General features: G+C 36.6%; 1 protein-coding gene across 1 annotated transcript in view; it reads right to left on the bottom strand.

Annotated features, from left to right (window-relative positions):
* The window catches only part of LOC129721591 (ras-related protein Rap-2a), a 273,953-nt gene that overhangs the window by 6,883 nt on the left and 246,502 nt on the right, over nucleotides 1–20,568 (bottom strand). The window contains exons 3-4 of the mRNA XM_055674342.1: nucleotides 16,468–16,605; nucleotides 8,469–8,586 (exon numbers count right to left, since the gene is read on the bottom strand). Coding sequence (XP_055530317.1) covers nucleotides 8,469–8,586; nucleotides 16,468–16,605 — 256 coding nt within the window. The remainder of the gene's footprint in view (nucleotides 1–8,468; nucleotides 8,587–16,467; nucleotides 16,606–20,568) is intronic.

Consider the following 20,568-nt stretch of genomic DNA (forward strand, 5'->3'; position numbering starts at 1 on the left):
TCAAGCGTGGATCTACCCTTCCGGAAACCGAACCGGCTACTTGCCAAATCGTTAACAACCTCTGTGTACCTGGCCACCTCGTCCGCAGTGTCCAGCATACAGGTTGGTCTATATACTGATGGGTCTCGCAACAGGATCAGTCTCTGTTGCTCCTACCTCTTCGGAAAAAGGCACTGCTGCATGACTGCCCTGAACAGCATGTCTTGCTCACTTTTAGGACGTTGGCGATCACAATGAGGTTCTCATTCGTAACCTTTTCCTCCACCTTAGCCTCGGCACGACTATACCGTCGCTCACGAATTTGATGTTCGGTAGGTTGGCCGATCATTACTGGTATACGCTAAGATATTGGAATGTCGGATGTAAGACTCGATGACCGGACGTCAATACCTGTTATAAAGGTGGAAACTTGCTTATTGATATTAACACAATAGGCGGATAAAAGCAGCTATGGGCGAGCTGAAAGACGGCATCGCGGCTGGAAAGAATGGTGAGTCCTAGAAGCGAAGAGCGCGCGATTGTACGTTGCGTTGCGTTCCACATGGATCTGGAGGACGACAAAATGCAAAAAGACTGGTTGGAAGGCCTCGTTTGCTGAAAGTCTGTTCCAATTACAATTTGGCCTTTTTTTGTTCACTGCAGCGCCTCTAGTTGTTACATCGCGAAATAATGAACACCGTTTTGAAACGAATGGTTTGTTTATTCAATAGTGAAAATTAATCAAGATTGAAGCACACAATTGATGGTTATTGACAATGGAACACGAAAGGCGGGTAAAATGGATCGAGACCTACGAGCAAAAATGATTCCACAATTACCCGGACGAACACATACGATTCGCATAGATTCTCTAGGATTCCTCACATTCGATTCGTGAGCGTCCTTGAAAAGGATTCCTGAAAAAAGAATCCTCAGGAATGCCCTGTATATGGCTATAGGATTCTTGAACAAGAATCGTGAGTGGGAATCCTCCGGATCGTATTCGCGATTCCTTTCACGATTCCGTCACCGTGTTAGTCGGTATCCTGGGGATTCTTACTCAGGATTCTCTGCGTGTTAGTAAGGGTAGTATCACAAAAAAAAAAAATCTAAAAAAAATCCGAATAGCTGACGAACAATTTTTATGCATATTCCCCTTATGCATATTTCCCTTTAAGAATTACAAAATGACATTGTTCCCTTTTTTGTACGTTACTGCTTTACTGAGAAATGTTCTATTTTATGCGACCAAATACTAATTGTACACTGAGAGAAAACGCTTAAGAATTTCATAAGTTAGAACTTATGAACATGCATAATTTTGATTTCATTAGACACTTATGCATTGCATTTCAAGCTTATAAATTTCATAAGTATACTTAAGGATTTTCATATGAACCTTATGTGCATCCCATACGCGTAATTTATGATTTTCATAAATGGCAAAATTGTGAAAATTCCATAGTCATATCTTATAAAATCTGCACAATGGCAGACCAGAATTGTTGATTTGTGCACCGTCAGATAAGTGTTAAAAGTTTTTGGATAAAGCTAAGCTGAAATTTGCACAGCTGGTGTCAGCAGGTGAAAATTTGAGCAAAAAACTGTAAGTACCTCTTTTCAAACCCTATAGGTATATGATATACATAATGTCATTTATGTTTATTCTAGCAACTATTAAATTTTGTGATCGTTAAAAAGGACAACGCTGACGACATTTGGCAAGAGGAATCAAAGGCGAACTTTTTTCCTGAAATTTAAACTCCATTTACTTGTACTCTTAACTATATATTTGTAATATTTGCGAGTAAAGAATCAGTAAGAACTAGTGTAAAAAAGTTTTTTCTAACAAAACATGTTAGCATACCCTAGTATTATGAATTTCATGGCAGCAAATCTAAGCTTTATAACATTAAACTAATGATATTCATATCAATCTGTTCATGAAATTCATATTGAAAAGCTATGATTTTGATATGTCTGTTCTTATAACATGCAAACCTACGACCAATAAATTTTATAAGTATGACTTATGAAAATCGTTAGCAGTCGAGAACAAAATTTTCCGTCCGATTCATAAGCCAAACTTATGACTTTTATAAGGAATCCTTGTGGCGCAAAATCATAAGGGGTTCTTATGGAACTCAATAGTTATTTTCTCTGCGTGTAAAAATTCTTTAGATATAACAAAATGGAACATCGACTTGCTTGTAGGCTTGGCTATTCGAGATATGATTCGGGTATACAACTTGCAGACTCAGAGTATTTACAAATTTAAAGGCAGCGTAGAATTCAGTTATAATTGAGCCTATGACATCCGTATACCGAAATACAGTGAAAGATAATAAACTCATTTCCTGGGCTCAAACTCGTGCCGCTATCAGCTGTCAGATAAAGTTGTATGAAAAGTGGCGGTGACATGCTGTCTCGTTTACACATACGTTCAGATGTTAGCCCTTGAAATATGGCGCGATGTCATAGAGGTGGTTATAGTTTCCAACGAGACTAATGATTCTAATAACGCTAGAGGGTTTAAAATCATGGTACGAGTAAGCCGTTTTCATGTTGTTGAATGGACTGGAGCAGTAGAACGCGCTCTACGCGCTTTTTTCTTCGTATGGACTCATCACAGCGACCATTTTGATCTATTGTGATATTGCCCAGGTGTCTTCTGTACTCTTCACTTTATATTATTGACAGTATCTTTATTATCATTTATATTCGTGCTTGCATGTGAGATGTTACCCTTCCGTTTCAAGCTGGTCAGGTTTATTCTAAGAGGGCCTTATCATGTCAAGAGGAAGAAGTCTTATCTAAAATTCGTTCCTCTTTTCAATATCGCGCCATAATAAGAATTTCCCGAAATAAAACTATTAAACGTTACTCAGTTCAATTGCTGATTTTTCATGGATTTATTCTCAGAAGCACGGATGAATTAACCCATGCAGTATCAACCATAGTATTCCGTGAGTCAGCAGAAAAAAATGTCAACTCTATCAGTCGAACTTTAACCGTGATGGCAAAAAAAGTTAAGCTACTCCGTTTGGGAGTTTTTTTTTTTGTTTTGCGGGTTTAAATTGATGCTTTTCGGTGAAACTAAACAACCTTTTTCTTATTTCTTTACGTTTCGACCTACTTGATTTCTTTCGGCCATCTTCAGAAACTTTATTGAATGAACAGAAAAACAGAGAAAAAAAAACAAAACAAAAACAATTACAACAAATTTTAAAAATTTTATAAAGGTACACTCACTAGTTCGCTGCCTTGCGTCAATCCATCAAAGCGCGCAATTTAAATCTAAATTATTCCCCCCCCCCCCCCCCCCGGGGTGGTCATCAGCTGTTACTTATGTCACTCCTTTGCGTTCGTTTCTCTTCCGTCGTCGTTGTGTGCGTTGTTGCTCGTTTTTTAGTTTTTTAGTTTGTATGCCAGGTTGTTGTATGTATTGGAGAAACCGTCCACTTCACGTTGTAAGTTCACTGTCGTTTTGCTGTTCATTTTTATGTGGAGCATTTCAGCAGATAGCCTGCTCACATTGTTGTTGATTCTCTCTAGAATTCTCGTTCGAGAGAAGTCAAAACTGTGGCCATGCTCCAGAGTGTGCTGCGTGAGTCCCGTTGCTGATGTGTTAGTACGAATGGAGTCTTTATGTTGTCCAATGCGTTTTTCCAATGTTTGTGATGTTTGTCCTATGTAATGTTTGTCGTCACATGCGCCACATGGGATGCTGTACACAACATTTATTTGTTTCATTTTTGGTACAGCGTCCTTCAGTTTGGTGAAAATCACATTTTTCACCTTATCCGACGGCTTGAAAGACGCCGTGATATCAAAATTTTTCAGCATCTTCCCCACCTTTTCACTGAGTCCCGGTACATACGGGAGCGAAACGTATTTCTTCGGTTGTTCGGTTTTTTGGTTGCCTTGGAGCGTGTTGTAGAGTAAGTGAACCCTTCTCTCCAGAGTCCGTTGAATTAGCGCCTCCGGGTAGTTGTTGTTACGCAGAATTTTTCTCGCGGTCTTTATGCTCTCTATCCTACTACAACATGAACAACACGCTCTACAACACGCTCCAAGGCAACCAAAAAACCGAACAACCGAAGAAATACGTTTCGCTCCCGTATGTACCGGGACTCAGTGAAAAGGTGGGGAAGATGCTGAAAAATTTTGATATCACGGGGTCTTGATGGATTAACATCGCTACATGCGCTTGGCCGGGAGGTTGGTGCAATCGGTCAAACAGTGAAAAAGTACCTGGCGAACATGAACCTACATGTCAGGAAGCGGCAGTCCCGTTCACTGATCTCGGAGCGGCAGGCAATGACGCACAGCGACTGAATAAGATGGCGAAGTCGATCATCCCGGCGAATCACGACGTGACGTCGGTGATGATCGACGAAACCTTTCTCACTCTGGATGGCAATGACTGGCAGGGCACTTCGTATTTTACAAAATCAGTGAGAAAGAGATGTCAAAGCCACTCTTTTTTCGTTCCGAACTAGCCTTGAGCGGGAAAACTTATAGTACGAGGTGTCTGTCAAAAGTTGCGTCGTTCATCATACCACTAAGGGTGAAGACGCGGTGTTCTGACCGGATCTGGTGTCGGCCCATTACTCGTAGCGATCGTTGGAGGAGATGGAGCGGCTGATTATCGATATGGACCTCAAGTCGGCGAACCCGCCCAGTTGCGTTCTATCGAGAATTTCTGCGCAAACCTGAAGCATAAGATCTACTTAAACAAATTGATAAATTGGTTGATGAAAGTAATGAAAAGATACAGAATATAACATAATAAACTAAAAATTTTTTAAATAATTCTTTATTTTTAAATATTTTTCATGTGACGTCACATACTCTCTCCTACGTCACATATGGTTTCGATTTGTTTAACTCCCTCTTCATTCTATATGCGTGACGTACTGCATGGATGCCGTCTGTCTCCGTCAATACTTAAGGTTATTTTCAACTGAAAATCGTCAGGCGACAGTAACGCTGTTAACAGCATCACTACCGTCTGAAGATTTTCAATTAAAAATGATTTTGTCAAGCCATCGTTACACAAAGCGGCGAGGGCTTCTTATCGATAAGAATTTTTAAAGTGCATTGCTGATAGAACAATAACAAACAGATGCGTTGAGGTTTTATTTACAAACAATCACATCAAAATTCTAGAAAAATTCTTTAACCAACAAATTATTTAAATCGAGACGAGACAGAGACGGTCGTAACATTTATGTTTCGTAAAGTTCATTAAAAAGTAAATATATATTAATAAAAACCGGATAATAAAACCAAAGCTTCAAGAAATAATTTATCTGTAGGTAATAAATTTAAAAATTTATCTAAAGTATCCAATGTTGAGAAGATCAGTCTCATAAATTTTTGTTTTTTGTTATATATGGCAGTACTTTGCATAGCAACGGTTGATTTCAATCCAACAAACAATGATCCTACATTGGTGAATAGTTCTCTCAGCGGTTTATATAAAAAACGGCAATTGTTATAAATGCCGCAAAATATCTTTTTCCTAATCAACCGGGCGGTGAAGTAGTCATATTAAAATAATTTGTATGCATTTCTCGACTTGTTCTGTATCTTTAAAATTCATTTGAATATTTTTTACAACCCTCAACAAACGTTTACTAGCAAATTGACGGGAAAAACTCGAACTAACCCTCAAAACGGAAACAACTCCAAAACGAAACCATACGTGAAAAGCTCAACGTCTGCTTACGAAAAGCCGTGCATCGCCTTTGATTTGCATCCTTCGTGCCAGTTTGCTTGCTTCTATACAGAATTCGATTCTCTCGGGCGGAAGGAGGAAAGCAAACGCAATAAGCCAATGCAGCCAATTGCATCCCGCTTCCTATTTTCCTATTTTCGTATTTACGATTTTACAGATTTGCCGACTTGGATCAGCTTTTATCATTTTCACAACCACCAGCGTCCACCCGTTCCCGTGCCACTCTCGCAACCACTCTTCCAGCTAAACAACTATTTTATAAGTAAATTCCATTCCGTTTCATTCCACCTCACCCTCGAATCCCTGCTCATACACATCCGATTGCTCCATTGGTGCTGCCTTTCTTACAGGAGAATCTTCGAATCAACATCAGTAGCAGCTGTTTATTGGCTTCGTCCTACATTTTGCAACCGGCAATCTCCTTACTGTATACAGCCACAGTCCGGAGCGTTTTAGTACTTTGACCATATTTGACTTCCATTTTCTAATTTGCCCTTCATTCGACCATGGAAAACAACGCAGTAAAATGTGGAAATCACATCGTCAATAATATATTTTATTATTTTTTTCTCTTGGAAGTCGGCATCCGTTTTACACCATATACAGCTGAGTGCTGTAGAGCAGTTTTTCCAACCCAGTAGCGAAGATGAACAAGAAAATGGATATTTCGACTCTTGGCTTGTCGATTGTAAAGAACTGCTACTTTTTTTGCTGCTTCCAGCAAATTGATTCCCACCAGAGCGCAGCGGCCTTCTACTTCACTATCAGTTGATATTGTGTTGCACACTGGAGCAGCAAAAGCAGCTGCCGACCTTTCGGAATCGGTTCGGTATGAATTGGTGCCTGGGGGGCAAACTGCAAAATCTATTTTCACCGCCAGTCAGCCAGCCACTAGTGGCAGAGGAAAATGGTGGAAAATTTGCATCTTCCTGCGCGCTGCGGATTTGAATCTTTTCCTATTTCAGCTGTAAAACCACGTGTAAGAAGTAAAAAATATATATTGAAAGGCACTGAAAAGGAAAATAATTTCAAACCTTTGCAGTCTTTCACATGTGCGAGGTTTTTCTTCAGAAAAGTTTTATTTTTACTTATCAATTCCATTTTGCTAACTTTAAGACAAGTCGCGCTATTTTTAATTTTGTTTCAGGAACTAAATGTATTATAAAATGTTCGTGTTAACTTTATTTTTATTAGACTACTGTTTGAAATACTATTCTTGATCTTCGTGCAATTAGGCACAAATTCGTCAACTTTTTACAGATTTCTGTTCCTATGTTTGATTTCTGTTACTATGTTTATTTCGAATTAGAAAAAATGTTTCCCAGCATATCATTATATAACTTCGACTTTACTCAACTCAACTCTACACAGAACAAATATGTTTACACTACATCAAATATCAAAACCGAACTAGTGGTGAAAAGAAACCAAATGACAACCAACGAGCAACAACATAGGAAAAAAAACGAAAACAAATTTCATATGATCAACAATCAAGGCCGCGCCGAATTTGTGTACATTTTGTCTTCCATTTTACAACAGCTAGCAGCACCCCCGCATTTATTCGCTCATCATCGTGCTCCAAGAACATACACCGACTTCAACCAACAGACCGGTTTTCTATTATTTTGCTACGAGTAACATTAACGAAAACGTCCATGTCCACCGGCAGACACTTCGCTTAATTCACCTAAAAATTTTCGGGTTTCATTTCATACGTATTATTTTAGATGTTACTCCAAATAAATTCATGTAGTAAAATTTCACTCACATATTTTCATATCAATTTCTATATAATTGTTATTGTTTGACAAAAAATCTCATGAGTCTTTAGTTTACTTCAATAAAATTCAGCTTTTCCTCCAAAGGGAAAGATAAATCTAAAGAGAAGTCTAAATTTGGCACCGATCCAACGGATGACGCTGTGTTCTATTCCCAGGAAAGCACTCTGATGGGATCTAGTGTGGTAGCCGGCCAGAGTGTCTGAACCGGCCAGAGAGGTGGTGAGTTTACCAAATGTTGCGTTTTTCCATCATTTGTCTCCCGTGACGACGGCTTCCGGAAGGAATACTTTCGAGGCTGAATGCATGCAGCCGAACGTGGGAGATGAATATTGTGAAATTTGCCACCGCCCGAGGTACTTTTTCACTTTCACATTACTCGGTGTTGTGCTCTCGCGCTAAGGCGGAACGTTGCCGTGGGTTGAATATTATGATGATCGATTTAAGCATCCCAAAAAAGACAGTCAATTTTCTTAGAAACTATAAAGGGCGATTGATGGTTTAACCTTTCCAAAAGCTGTTCTATGTAACTGGAGTAGCTACTATAAAGAATATCTTGTTATAGGAGAAATGCTATCAAAGTCGGTTCTCGTCACTGGACGAAGAGTCGAATATTATTTTTACGGTTGACATGGTTTAATAGCAGGTCTTTCATTTCTTCTGATGTGTGACACTCACTGGTAATTAACACCAATGGAAGCTCTACCATCAGAATAATATGACTACGCTACCATAACATTTTCGAATTCATCTAAAACATCGCCAAGAGCAGAACGTCAACAGGTGACGGGTGAAAAAAGTATCCACGTAAAAGCAGAGAAAAATGTGAAATTGGATTTCATTCCAGCTGGATTGGGTGACTTTCGTCAGATGGACCACACTGGCCACGGGGTTTTACGTTCCTGCTAGTACAGCACTGTTTTCATCATGATGATAAGACAAAACCCATGAAAGCTTGCACTCACCTTCTGCTGTTGAAACTTCTCTTTGGCAATCTAAATCTAGTTTATTGGCGACTAGGAGGATTGGTGCTGGTTGACTACCTTTCACACGACTGATCACATTTCGCATACTGGAGATATCCTGTGGAAGGGAGGTAAAGTAAAAGGTTAGTAAAAGTCAACTACATACATATAAATAAGAGTAACTGGAAATTTTAAACACAGAAGTTTTTTTTTTTCAAAGAAGCGTTTATTCCTATAAAGGTTGATTTTTTTCTAGTTTGTAGCACTGTCGTACAATTTTCGTACTTTGTGAAAAATGTGTTTCGCCTGTTACGACCATTTTATGATCATCATAATCGGTCTAGTGGAACCACAATCAATCATAGGCAAAATTGCCACATCTGGTATACAAGAATTGCTTATGCATTCAGAAAAAAAACAACAGTTAGGTGTGGTTAAGGGTTGGTGGAATCATTGGGCCGTTTTCCTTTAAGGACGACCGTGAACAGGAAACGATATCGATCCATCATGACTTTTCATTGCCCAAATTGAAAGATGTGAACTTTCCTAACATGTGGTTTTGTAAATGTCAAAATTTTACAACAAATAAAACGAACATATCTTTAGCAACAGCATGCATTTTACAGCATTTTACGATCGAATTTATAACATTAATCCTTAATGCAAAGGATAATGGTAGACACGTAGAAGCCCTTTACACGGACTTCAGTAAAGCATATAACCGAAACGACATGATGATGATAATGGTCACTCTTCAAGCTGCAAAACAAGGATTGACGTCTTAATTTCTGTATTGGCTGCAGTTATATCTATAAAATCTCAGACAAAATCTCAAATAAACTTTCAAAACCTATTGCAGTCACCTCTGGGGTGCCCCAGAGTCTACATTTGGTTCCACCTCTTTTCATTTTGTACGTAAATGAAATTTCCTTCATATTTCAAAAATAAATATATTGATTTACGTAGACGACAGCAAACTTTTCTTGGAAATCAGCAATTTCGACGAAGAAAAAAAAAATCCAGGAAGAAGTCAATTTATTCTACACTTGGTGCAATAAAAACCTACTTGAACTCAATGTCAAAAAATAAAAGCTCAAATATCTAGGAAATCAAACTGTACAAAAATGCAATTATTGGGAACTTAGGAGTGATCCTAGACACCAAGTATTTTGGCAGAACATTATAACTCCATCATGATTAACGCAAATAGTATGTTGGGCTTTATAAGCGGTTTAACTACAATGTTCAAAATCCGTACACTAGCAAACTGTTGTATATTACATATGTAAGACCTATTGTGAAATACTGTATTCTCATATGGAATCTTTCTGCTGTAGCAAACGAAAAACGCGTAGAATCTGTCCAAAAGCAATTCCTTTTCTACGCGCTTCGTAACTTAAATTGGACTGCATTACCTCTGCCATCGTATGAAGCACGTTGCATGCTCATTAATCAGCAAACACTCAAGCAACGCCGCGAATTTGCAATGACATTAATCCAAATCGTGTAGACTCAGTTTCATTACTGTCACAACTCAACTTTTATACACCCTCACAGCATTTTAGAACAAGAAAACTTTTTTCCGAAAACACAGTATAGATCCAGCTATACAAAAAAAATTACCTAAAATCGTGTGATGCGTCATTATAATCTTCACTGTGGAGTGTGGAACCATTGACATAACAATTCTACTACAAAAAATTCAAAACTGTCTAAAATACACTAGAAATAATGCTTAGCACGCAAAAAAAAACATTGTAAACATTGTAAGTAACAACTGTAAAAAATTATTGTAGGATGCAGTCTACATTTGTTTGACGAAATGAATAAATAATTTGTAGAATAAGTCAAACCGAATCTTCAAAAAGTAAATGACAAAAACCAATTTATAGATTTCAATAAAAAATGCAGTTATCTAGTTAACTAGTTTTATTCAATTTTAATTTGTTGCAATTGTTGGATTTGTTACAATTCGTAGGATTTTCAATCCTAGCTGTGTTGTATGTATTCCTAACAGAAATTCTTTCCAAAAATTTCAAAAGTTTTGATGAAAACGTTTTCATACCAAAACACCTGCTAACCAGAACTGGTCGAGCCTTACAAGTTTCCGCTTCAACAATTTATTATAATAAATTTATAAAAAAAAATATTAACAAAAGAGTCAGTAAGCAAACCACACTGGTGGGAGAAGAATGTTGTTTTGTCATGTAAGTTAAAAATAAAAATTTGTGTAGTACGTGTTGTGTAACTAATGTTGAAATAAAATTTTAGATCTGACGATGGCTGAAGTACGCCGAAACGTCATGTAAAACAAACATAGTGTGTATATTTCACCGAGAAAGATCAACCATCCAAAGGGAATAAAATTATACGGTAACTAAAACCTCAAATAATCTTTGATTCATATCTTAAAACAGATGACTATTGAAAAGTTAAAAAAATGTAAATATCACTAGAACTTATCCAAGGCAATTCAAGAGTTCTTTCATTCAAGAAAGATCGCTAACTTGATATAATAAATAGAGCCCATCGCACATGATCCTCCTACAGTCAACTAAATGATGCTAAGTTTTATAATAGTCTCAACACGGTATTGTCTTGTCAAAAATGTTTTACTATGTTTTAGAATTCTCGCCAAATTTAAATCTAAATTGAAGATTAAATTTTAGTTTGGAAAAATAATACAATAGATGATAATGATGATCCCTCCTCATTTTTTCTTAGTGTGGACTCATCACTGCGACCAGAACCATTTGATCTATTGTGATATTGCCGCACATACTGTTCTCCGCACTTCATATTATTGGCAATATCATTATTGAAGTAAATCAGCGGTTCTCAACCTGGGGTACGCGAAAGCGATAGAATGGCGGACAAAGCAGATTTTCTTTATAATACTCTTTGTTTATCAACCTTGCTCTTGAAACATGACTGTAGCAATCAATAGTTCAATTTAAAACCTAAACTAGACTACCACAACATGGTTTACGGATCTACTATTTCTCTCTCCAATTCTGCGAGAACATTCCAAGCCCGGGGGTACAATTGATTTGGAAAAAAATGCCAATAGGTACGTGGACCAAAAAAGGTTGAGAACCGCTGAAATAAATGAAACGCTTTTTATTTTATATCCGTGATTTTGTGTGAGGGTTTTTCCTTCCGTGTCAAGCTTACTGCTCTACTATACCGAGCCTCTTAGAATTTCCTGCAAAGAGACTTCACATAACGTTCCCCTTTGGCCAGGTTAATTCTATGAGGAACTTATTATGTCCAGCCGAAAAAGTCTTATCGAAACCTCGATCCTCGTGCCATGGCCAGTTACAATTGCCTCGGAAAATTTAATATTTCTCTGGTCAGTGGAAGGATTTATTTTGTAAGCTTTGCAACCTTCTTGTAGGACTTATCGGAATCTCGTTCCTCCAGCCAATATCGCATCATAATTACAATTCCCTGAAGTTTGGCCTTAGAACTGTAACTAGAAAAAACTGAAAGATTATATAGCCTTTGACCATTCCTTTGAATTTTTGTGCCACTAGTAAAAATAACTATTTTTGGACATTTAAATGAGTTTTACTACCAGCTGCATTTGGACGCACTTTTGCATACACGCATATTTCTAGCGTTCAAACGGTTTGTTTGATGGGTATAGTTTCTTCCGCAAAGATATGTAGATAATAAATTTGTGCTTCCAAAAGAATATACACTGTGATAATAATTGAAAAAAAAAGTTTGTTTTTTTTAACATTTTAACCTTTTTTATTATGATTTCATCAAATTAAAATGTTTAGCTAATATGTTGTTTTAAATAAATCAGATCTTCAAGAAGTGAGTTTTTTTAATACAGTCATACCTCGATATAATATAATATATATCTTGTATCAATTAAAAATTTTTTTTTTTTTGCATGTTGAAATTTTCTCTTAATGGGCATAAGTGAGGTTGAAAAATACTGATAGGTAATGGAAAATAGGGTTTCGCGCATCTGTGAGTAATCACCAACAGTCTTGCATCAATTAATCAATTAAAATTAAAAAAATTTTATTGCTTGTTGAAAATTGTCCTAAATAGGCATAGGAATGCTTAAAAAATACTGATAGGTGATGGGAAATAGGTTTTCACGCATCTTTGAATGACCTCTTGTATCAATTAAAAAAAATATTGTTTTTTTGCTTCTGAAAATATTTCTAAATGGGCATAAGAAAGGTTTGAAAATACTGATAGGTTATGGGAAATAGGTTTCCGCGCATCTTTGAGTAACAATTAGCATTTTTGCATAAATTAAAAAAAAATTTTTTTGCTTTGATATAACGTAACTCGATATAACGTAACGAAAATAAAAATACAGTTGCCTTATATCGAGTTATGACTATATATGTTTAATTTATAAAAAATTTTTGTATTTTTTTTCAAGATTTTTTTTTCTCACGGTGTATACTTCTCTGGAAGGACAAAAATAATATCTACAACTTTGCTGCAGACATCAAATAAATTAAACAAACCAGATGAAAAATAAACAATTTTTAAGACAATTTTTTTTTGACGTAGAATAACGTCCTACGGCAACATAGAGCAAATTTAAAATTCAGAAACATCGAAAGCGTCACGAAAACTCACTTTCAAATGGTTATAACTCAATCAGTTTCCAGTGATTTTTCTTAATTCTTACAGCAATCGATTGGAAAGCAAGCCATTAGATATTTTGATCCATAAAAACGGAGAAAATAATGATTTTGTGACGCTAGTATGTTGTATTGAAAATGCAGGGCTTTGTTAAAAGCATATTTCGACCAATATGAGTTTGTAATAAGAGTTTGTAATAAGAGGCCTTGTTTTCAGAACAAATATCAGGAAAAACTCCTAGCGTCCATCTAAATCATAGTAAACAACCAAGTATAAAACCATAACTCTCGATAGTCACGTAGATAAGCTAATAAAAATTGTCAATCCAATCACTGTTGTAAGAGGATGATTTACTGGATCAGTAGCAAGCAGAGCTACGGTAAGTCACAGTGCAGTGAGCGGCAATTTCAAATTTAATATGTCTACAGTGCTTTTTCGATTTTATCAACAGTTGTTTTTATCACTACTCGCCACATTCACGCTCGATTTTGTCACACTTTTTTTTCGTTTTTATCACGTTTTTAAAAATCTAAATCAAGTGCAATGTATTTCCAGTTGCCGAAATTTAAATGTGCCTCGTTTTTTTGAACATGTATGAACTTATGAACGTATTTTTTTTTATTAACTTAATTTTTTTTATCAATTTTCTGGGGCAACCAAGTGTCATATTTGATACAATTTATTTGTGTCATAATGTTGAGAGAAATGAACCGTGAAATACGTGTTTCATTGACTTTGCAGCAAAATTTATGTATTATCCGAACAGATGAGAAAGAAGGTCTGTTAACAACTCAAATAGCCCTACAGTTTGAAGTTCATAGAACGTGAATTTAAAAATTATAAAATCTAGGTTCACAATTTCACATAGCCAAGCATTAGACGCTTCTAGTCATGCTAAAGAATGGGCTGTACAAATCATATAGATATTTCATGTATAATTCCGTGATAAAGTTCGCAAAAATGATATGGAGAAAAATATTATGAACTAACTTTTTTTTGTTTATTCATTTGTATCTTGAACTTATATTCCATTGAACTATAGAAGTGCATCATTTCACTCAAAATATTATAAATTTCAATTGAGTACAACACAAAAAATATAGTTTTTATCATTTCTTTAAATTCCCGGTTTCGACAAATTCACGGTGAATTTTTTTTACTGTGATAAAATCGAAAAAGCACTGTATATTGTTTTTGCAGACTTCCATGATGGACGGACCTGCAGAGGTAACCGGCGGACCGCATTGAGATCACCTTCCACAAGGCTAAATTTTGAATCTTCCATCTGTGTGGGAAGCACTGTCATACAGGCATTCTGTAGCACTACTGAACATGTTCGAATTACCATTTGCATTGCAAACGCAGTCCGTCCTTTTTTTCACATTTCTTCATTCCATTACCTGCGTTGCACCGCGACAGTCCTCTCAGTAGGTATCTGAGAAAATCACACGTTTTTTTCATACGTGTAGCAGTTTTGTTCATCGTCTCATCGTCACAAACCTATAGCAATAAGTATATTAACATAAGGTAAGCTGTTGTAATTTTAAGTTAACCTTGCGGTCGTGTCGTGTTGAACCTTGGGCACGCAGAATGATTTCGTACGTTTGAACTGAATTTGTTTTTTATTCTCTACAAATTTTTTGTATATGGAAAAATATTCAATTAAAAAATAAAACATGTTTTTTTGAGTCGTATTTAATAGTTCGCTTGAGAAGATATTTTTATGATATTAAAGGGGAGGGTATCATGAGAAATCTTGCGGTGCCTTGTTAATAGAGGTAAGGAGGGTTTGAAACTCCGAATAAAAAAACCTTTTACGTAATTACTTCAAAACTTATTAGTATTCGGTTGCTCTATATACATCTGTGATTATTTTGTTATTTAATTCAACAAATTGAATTCATTAGGTACGCAACTTCTCGCGATTCGACAATAGGGGGCGACAGCAGTAAGTGCTGGTCGATTTGGAAATATCTAAAACGTGATGAACTAGAGCTGAGTCATATGGTAAATGAACCGCTTTGGTGTGTTAATGATTTCATTGCGGCGTCATATACTTTTAGCACAGACTAACAAACGTAACACTGGAACCAAACTCCATCTTAAATTTTCAGTCAAATACGATATACGATGTATTAATTGAATATTTGCGTTATGTCTATTAGTCTGTGCTTTTAGTTCAGTGAAAATTCCAAATAATCATTATTTGCGGGAAGTGTCACTTTTCGCATGTTATTCAAAGAATAAACGGCTGAAGCGCATCGAGAGTTGATTTTTTTTACGGGATTATTACTTGTCCTGTTCGATAAAACACGATCTGGCTGATAAGCAGTTCTGCGCATATGAAGACATTTGAAAATGGCTTAACTCGTGGAAAGCTACAAAAGCTAAACATCAGACACTAACTCAGACACTCAATTGTATTTGTGCCGTGTCAAATAAATGATATGCGAAAAAAACTCACTCGACAGTTAGAAACCTCAGATCTTCCGATCACGATCAAATGCGTTCGATCATCACAGAAGAGAGGAAGAGAGGTAAAACGCAACACATTGTTTCTGTTATTCATAGTTGTTTTTTTGTTAGGCAATTTTTTGTCAGTTTACTTTCTCAAAGCATTTTGTATTAGTTTCCTACAATTTGTTTTTGAACAAAATAAACATAAAATAAAAGGTTTCTGAGATATAATGCTTCCAAATATATGAATTCTAAAAGGCAAACGCGCTTTGCGCTAATCAGAACAACTTAACGTTGAACGATACATCATTTGGCATGGAAACGCTCTGCTTAGTGAGAAAATTTTCACTTTCTTCAAATACGCTCAGAAACAATCAAGTTCTGCCAAATTTTTAATTACAGGTTCACATTCTGTCAAAATTCTATTAAACAAAAATATTTTTGCGGAAATAGTCAAAATCTTAGCTTATGTTACGGTATCGAGTACCCAAAGAACACACGTGCGTGGTTTTCTCGGGTTCGGCATTTACTATAGTAAATCATAATTTATGAAAGTTTTCGTTGCCTCCACAGCAATGATAACCAATTATTTATTTTTTTTCCATGGCGAAAATTGAACTTGGATTCAGCGCAGCAAGAAAATTATCAGTTATGTGAAAATGTTAAATTAGTTAAATTTTTAATAAGACTCAGTAAATTTTTATGGATTTGACTGAATGGAAACATCTTGATTATAAGTGCAATTGAATCTGAAATTTCTAACATTATTTCTGTTATTTTATTCAGAGTGTTAAGAAATATATTTTACCATATGGCTTAAGAAGCGCTAATTAATTCAACTTCGCTTCGTCAGTTTTACAAAACGATCAAGTAAGAACGCTAACAGTTTATTTTTGGCAATGAGAGTCGAGTGGTGACTTACCTGAAATGTCTGGTGATTCGTTAGCGAGTACATAACGATAAAGCCATGACCGTTCTTAATGTACAAATCCCGCATCGACGCAAATTGCTCGGTGCCGGCAGTGTCTAAAATTTCTAGCACGCAGGGAGAGTTGTCCACCTGAAAGGAGAAAATTCAGAGCAAACTATTAGCTATACAATCACATGATTTACTTTCGGTTATAAGCTTTCACGATAATTAATGTCATTTGAGAAACCATTCAGTCTAGTGATGAATGATAGAATTAAATGTATCCGACGAATAAGTTAATTGAAAACTAATCACCGTAACAAACACCATTTAGGTTGCATAACTGGCCTTAGTCATGAAACAGCAATCCTTCGAAGCGATTCGCACCAGTCTGCACGGAAAACCCTTTTGTCCCTCTGTCGGAATGTACCCATCTAGAACGCTACAAAACCCCATTCCATGCAGAGCGCTCCCGTGTTGACTGTGGCGGCACATGAAAGCCGTCCGCCCAGTAACAAAGAAACCCTTTGGGGAAGCAGCCTTTGTTCGGTCGAAACTAAAAACTTTTAATACCTTCGGTAAACAAACTCTATATACACATCACCCCGTGTAGTATCAACTATTTATGATGGCTTCCACCTCACCTTACACAAGCCCGGTCCGGTGCAACTTTTGAAACTCTCAAACTTGAGCTATTGTAATCTATAATTACTTCCAAAAACTACTTAAACGCTGAAGTGCTTTCGTTGAAGTCGCCTACAGGTCTCGCGCTTGTTTCGAACCAGGTTGAACCGCGGCGATGGAACTGGTGGATTCTGCCTTTCCGGCAGCTTTTGTTGGAATTGTGTATTTTTTGGTTGTTAAGTTAGCTTTTGGATTGATTGTGTTTTGGTTACGATACAGATTTACTCTGTGTAGAAAATGAATAAAAAAAATTTACTGCCCAAACAAACTTCAGCGACTGGGAAAACATGACTACCGTCGAAGCAATTTTCTAATATTATTAACTTTTTCTTGGATGCCACGAATGTCTTCTTTAACAATGCGTGATTGAGGGAAAAGTTTTTCCATCTCAGATTTCAGCATGAAACCATATAGAATGCATTCGGTAGAGAGTTTCTAAGGTAGAAAGACAAAACGAACCAAGCACAGTGCGATGAGCAAGTTTTTGTCTGCTCGGTCTGGTAGCTTAGACTGAAATAGTAAAACGGGCTTAATAGTTGATGCAACCTAGACAACCGGAGAGAGGTCAGCATTAGAACGAAGCCCAATGGCATGTGTGACAATCGCTTGTTTAAACAGAATTTAACCTAACCTACTTGAATTTTTGGTTTCGTCGGCATAGGAATTAAAAACTAGAAGATAGCGTTAGATCTTATTTTTAAATTTACAATTCAGGCAGAACATTTGTTAAAAGATGGCAAAAGTTGTCGTACTAATTTGATAGACACCGGAAAAACCTATAATTATTCATAAGCCAAGTTATCCGTAAAGATTCAAATCTCAATCACCTGAAGCACTTGAAGCTAAAATGCGTTAAAAGGATCCAGTGTCAATCAGAGCTGTAAAGTGCACCGGGATGACAGACAGACGGTTTCCTGTCAACGTTCACTCGCTCGTCCTACCGTTGAGGTGGCGACGAGGATGTAAACAAGGTTATATCGGTAGCTAATCGGAAGTAATCTAGCCACGTGGCGCGAAACGGAAGCTTGCTGGAAACAACAGCGGCGGCGGACGTCAAACAACAACCATCTGCATAGCCAACGGGGACATGCGGATAAGAGGAAACAAATTTCTGCCTTCTCTGCAGGTATGGAACATGTGTTATGTTGACTATCAGAATGGAGGTGTGTATAGAGTAGAACCAGCGCAGACATGGTTAAGCGTTCAACGGACTGTGATGGGTTCATGGCACTACCAACGCGACCAGCACGGGGAGTAGAGTCTTGCCTTTTCGTCCTTCCGTAGCCTGGAGGATATTCTGACCTTCTTGTACGTCTACTCAAATGGCAATTACCTTCAGAGCACATCAACGCACAAATTAACTGTGAAACTTGTTGAGAAGGTACCCAAATTGTATTCATAACCTACAGAATTCAAGTTCAGATCACGTATAATTTAAAAATATGGTTTCAGTTGTCCCTACGTAGTTCACAACACACCAAGTACAAATCCTCCACCTTTCATGTGTATAAATGGAGGCGCTTAGTTGATTACTACTACCAGAGTTAAAAATTTCAAAGGAGATACATTGTACTTGATCATTTTATTTAGAATATGTGGCAAGTATTAAAGATAAGATTTGATGCTCTTAGGCGAGAATAAAAACTGCTGCACTCTCCCAGAATACAACCGAGCGGATTTTGGAATAGTGGCTTAAATTTTAAGATATTGATCAGAGATTATTTTTTACATGGGACATTCAACTGAAAATTTAAAATCAACCTGTGGAGGAACAAGTTTTTATACCACTTAAATCAGGTCGACGAAATGAGCAATTTCTGTATGAGTGTGTATGTGTGCCTTAGTGTATGCGTGTGTAAGTATTTTGTTATTATGTATGAAATATGACAATCTGGCACACCTTTCAACTGAACATATTATCCGATTTTGGTGTTCTCAGGCACTAATGAAAACTTTTGGCTCCTTAAAAATTACACTGAGTGAATTTCTTATTGGCTGCCCAAATGTTAACATGCTGACCAAAGAATTTTTTTGACATGGGATAAACCCTTTTTACTTGAAAAAAAAAAAAAATACGCACTAGACAAAAGTGTTTTTTCGAACTAATTTCTATTTTTAACCACGGCTTTTACCCTTTGACATTCAAGTTCATTAAGGCAGACAATGTGTGCAGCAGGACAAGCGAAAAATAAGCGAACTGGAAATACGATACAGATTTGGAAAAATATACCGCATCCCGACGGGACTTGAACCCGGTATCAGCGTCAGTTGGCTTTTCTGTGTGTGATCGAACATGATTTTAATGATGCGGGCTTGTATTGTTCTAATCAAAAAAAAAAAAATATGAAATTTTTTTTTCCGACTTTCCACAACCGAGTTTTCAACTGATCGTTTTACACAGTGGGCTTAAGCGGGAAAAAAGTATGCCTGCAGAGAATTGATAAATGGCAAAAAAACAATGTCATCTGTCATTTGTCTATTGTTTTTTTCTGTTTTAAAACAATTATTGTAAAATTGTGTTTTGAACACATTTTCGCGAAACGCTCCCCTCCCTACAGAATGGGAGAGGATGGGTGCCCGGTAGGTTTTTTTGTACTTAACATTTTAAGCTATCATATTCAAAAAACGGAATAGATTTATCTCATTTCAGTCATGCGTGAAAAATATTCTAAAGTAATGTTCGATTAATCGAACACCTGGTCCATAATGAATTAAAAACTGTGTTTTAGCAACCTTCAATATTATTTCCGACCAATCTTGAAAAAAAAACAGTTGAAAAAAAGTTCTTACGGAAATTTATCGCTTCAAATTGATCAAATTGATCAATCATAGTTGAGTGGATTTCGTTATCCATTGCAAGAAATTCACTAACAGGCTGTTGTAATTCTACGTTACCCTTATGCTCGTGTCTCACACACAACCTCTTCAACTTTTTTCTATCAATTTTTTTCTCATATTCAAACTTAACTTTAAATCAATGCGAACGATTATTTCTCTGTTTCACTTTATTCATCTTGAAAAAAAAAATATGAAAAATAAGTTTTTAGAGCTGATTGATGAGGAGACTCTCTTAAGTTAATAATACTTCAAAGTTCATAAGACAAAAGTATGTACAAAATTTCATAGGAATGGTATTTCAGAGATATTATCATGTTAGTGGGAAGAATAGAGCTTTTCCAGCACTGAGAAAATGTAGTGCTTTTCCCGCTATAATAGTAAATCAGTTCGTCTGACTGTGAAGTGCAAAAAACAAAAAAATATTTTATTCTTCTGCAAAAGTTATAGAACCGTTCGATTTCAGAGGGACTTTCACGTATGGGTTCATTCTCAGGCTTCCTCCCACCCAAGGGTCAAAGTGTAGCCGTGCTCTCAACTAAATTTCAAAATAGAGTCCGACTCGACACACAGGAAATTATAATTGCCGGTACA

The sequence above is a fragment of the Wyeomyia smithii genome, chromosome 2 (assembly GCF_029784165.1).
Source record: "Wyeomyia smithii strain HCP4-BCI-WySm-NY-G18 chromosome 2, ASM2978416v1, whole genome shotgun sequence".
NCBI classification, from domain to species: Eukaryota; Metazoa; Arthropoda; class Insecta; order Diptera; family Culicidae; genus Wyeomyia; species Wyeomyia smithii.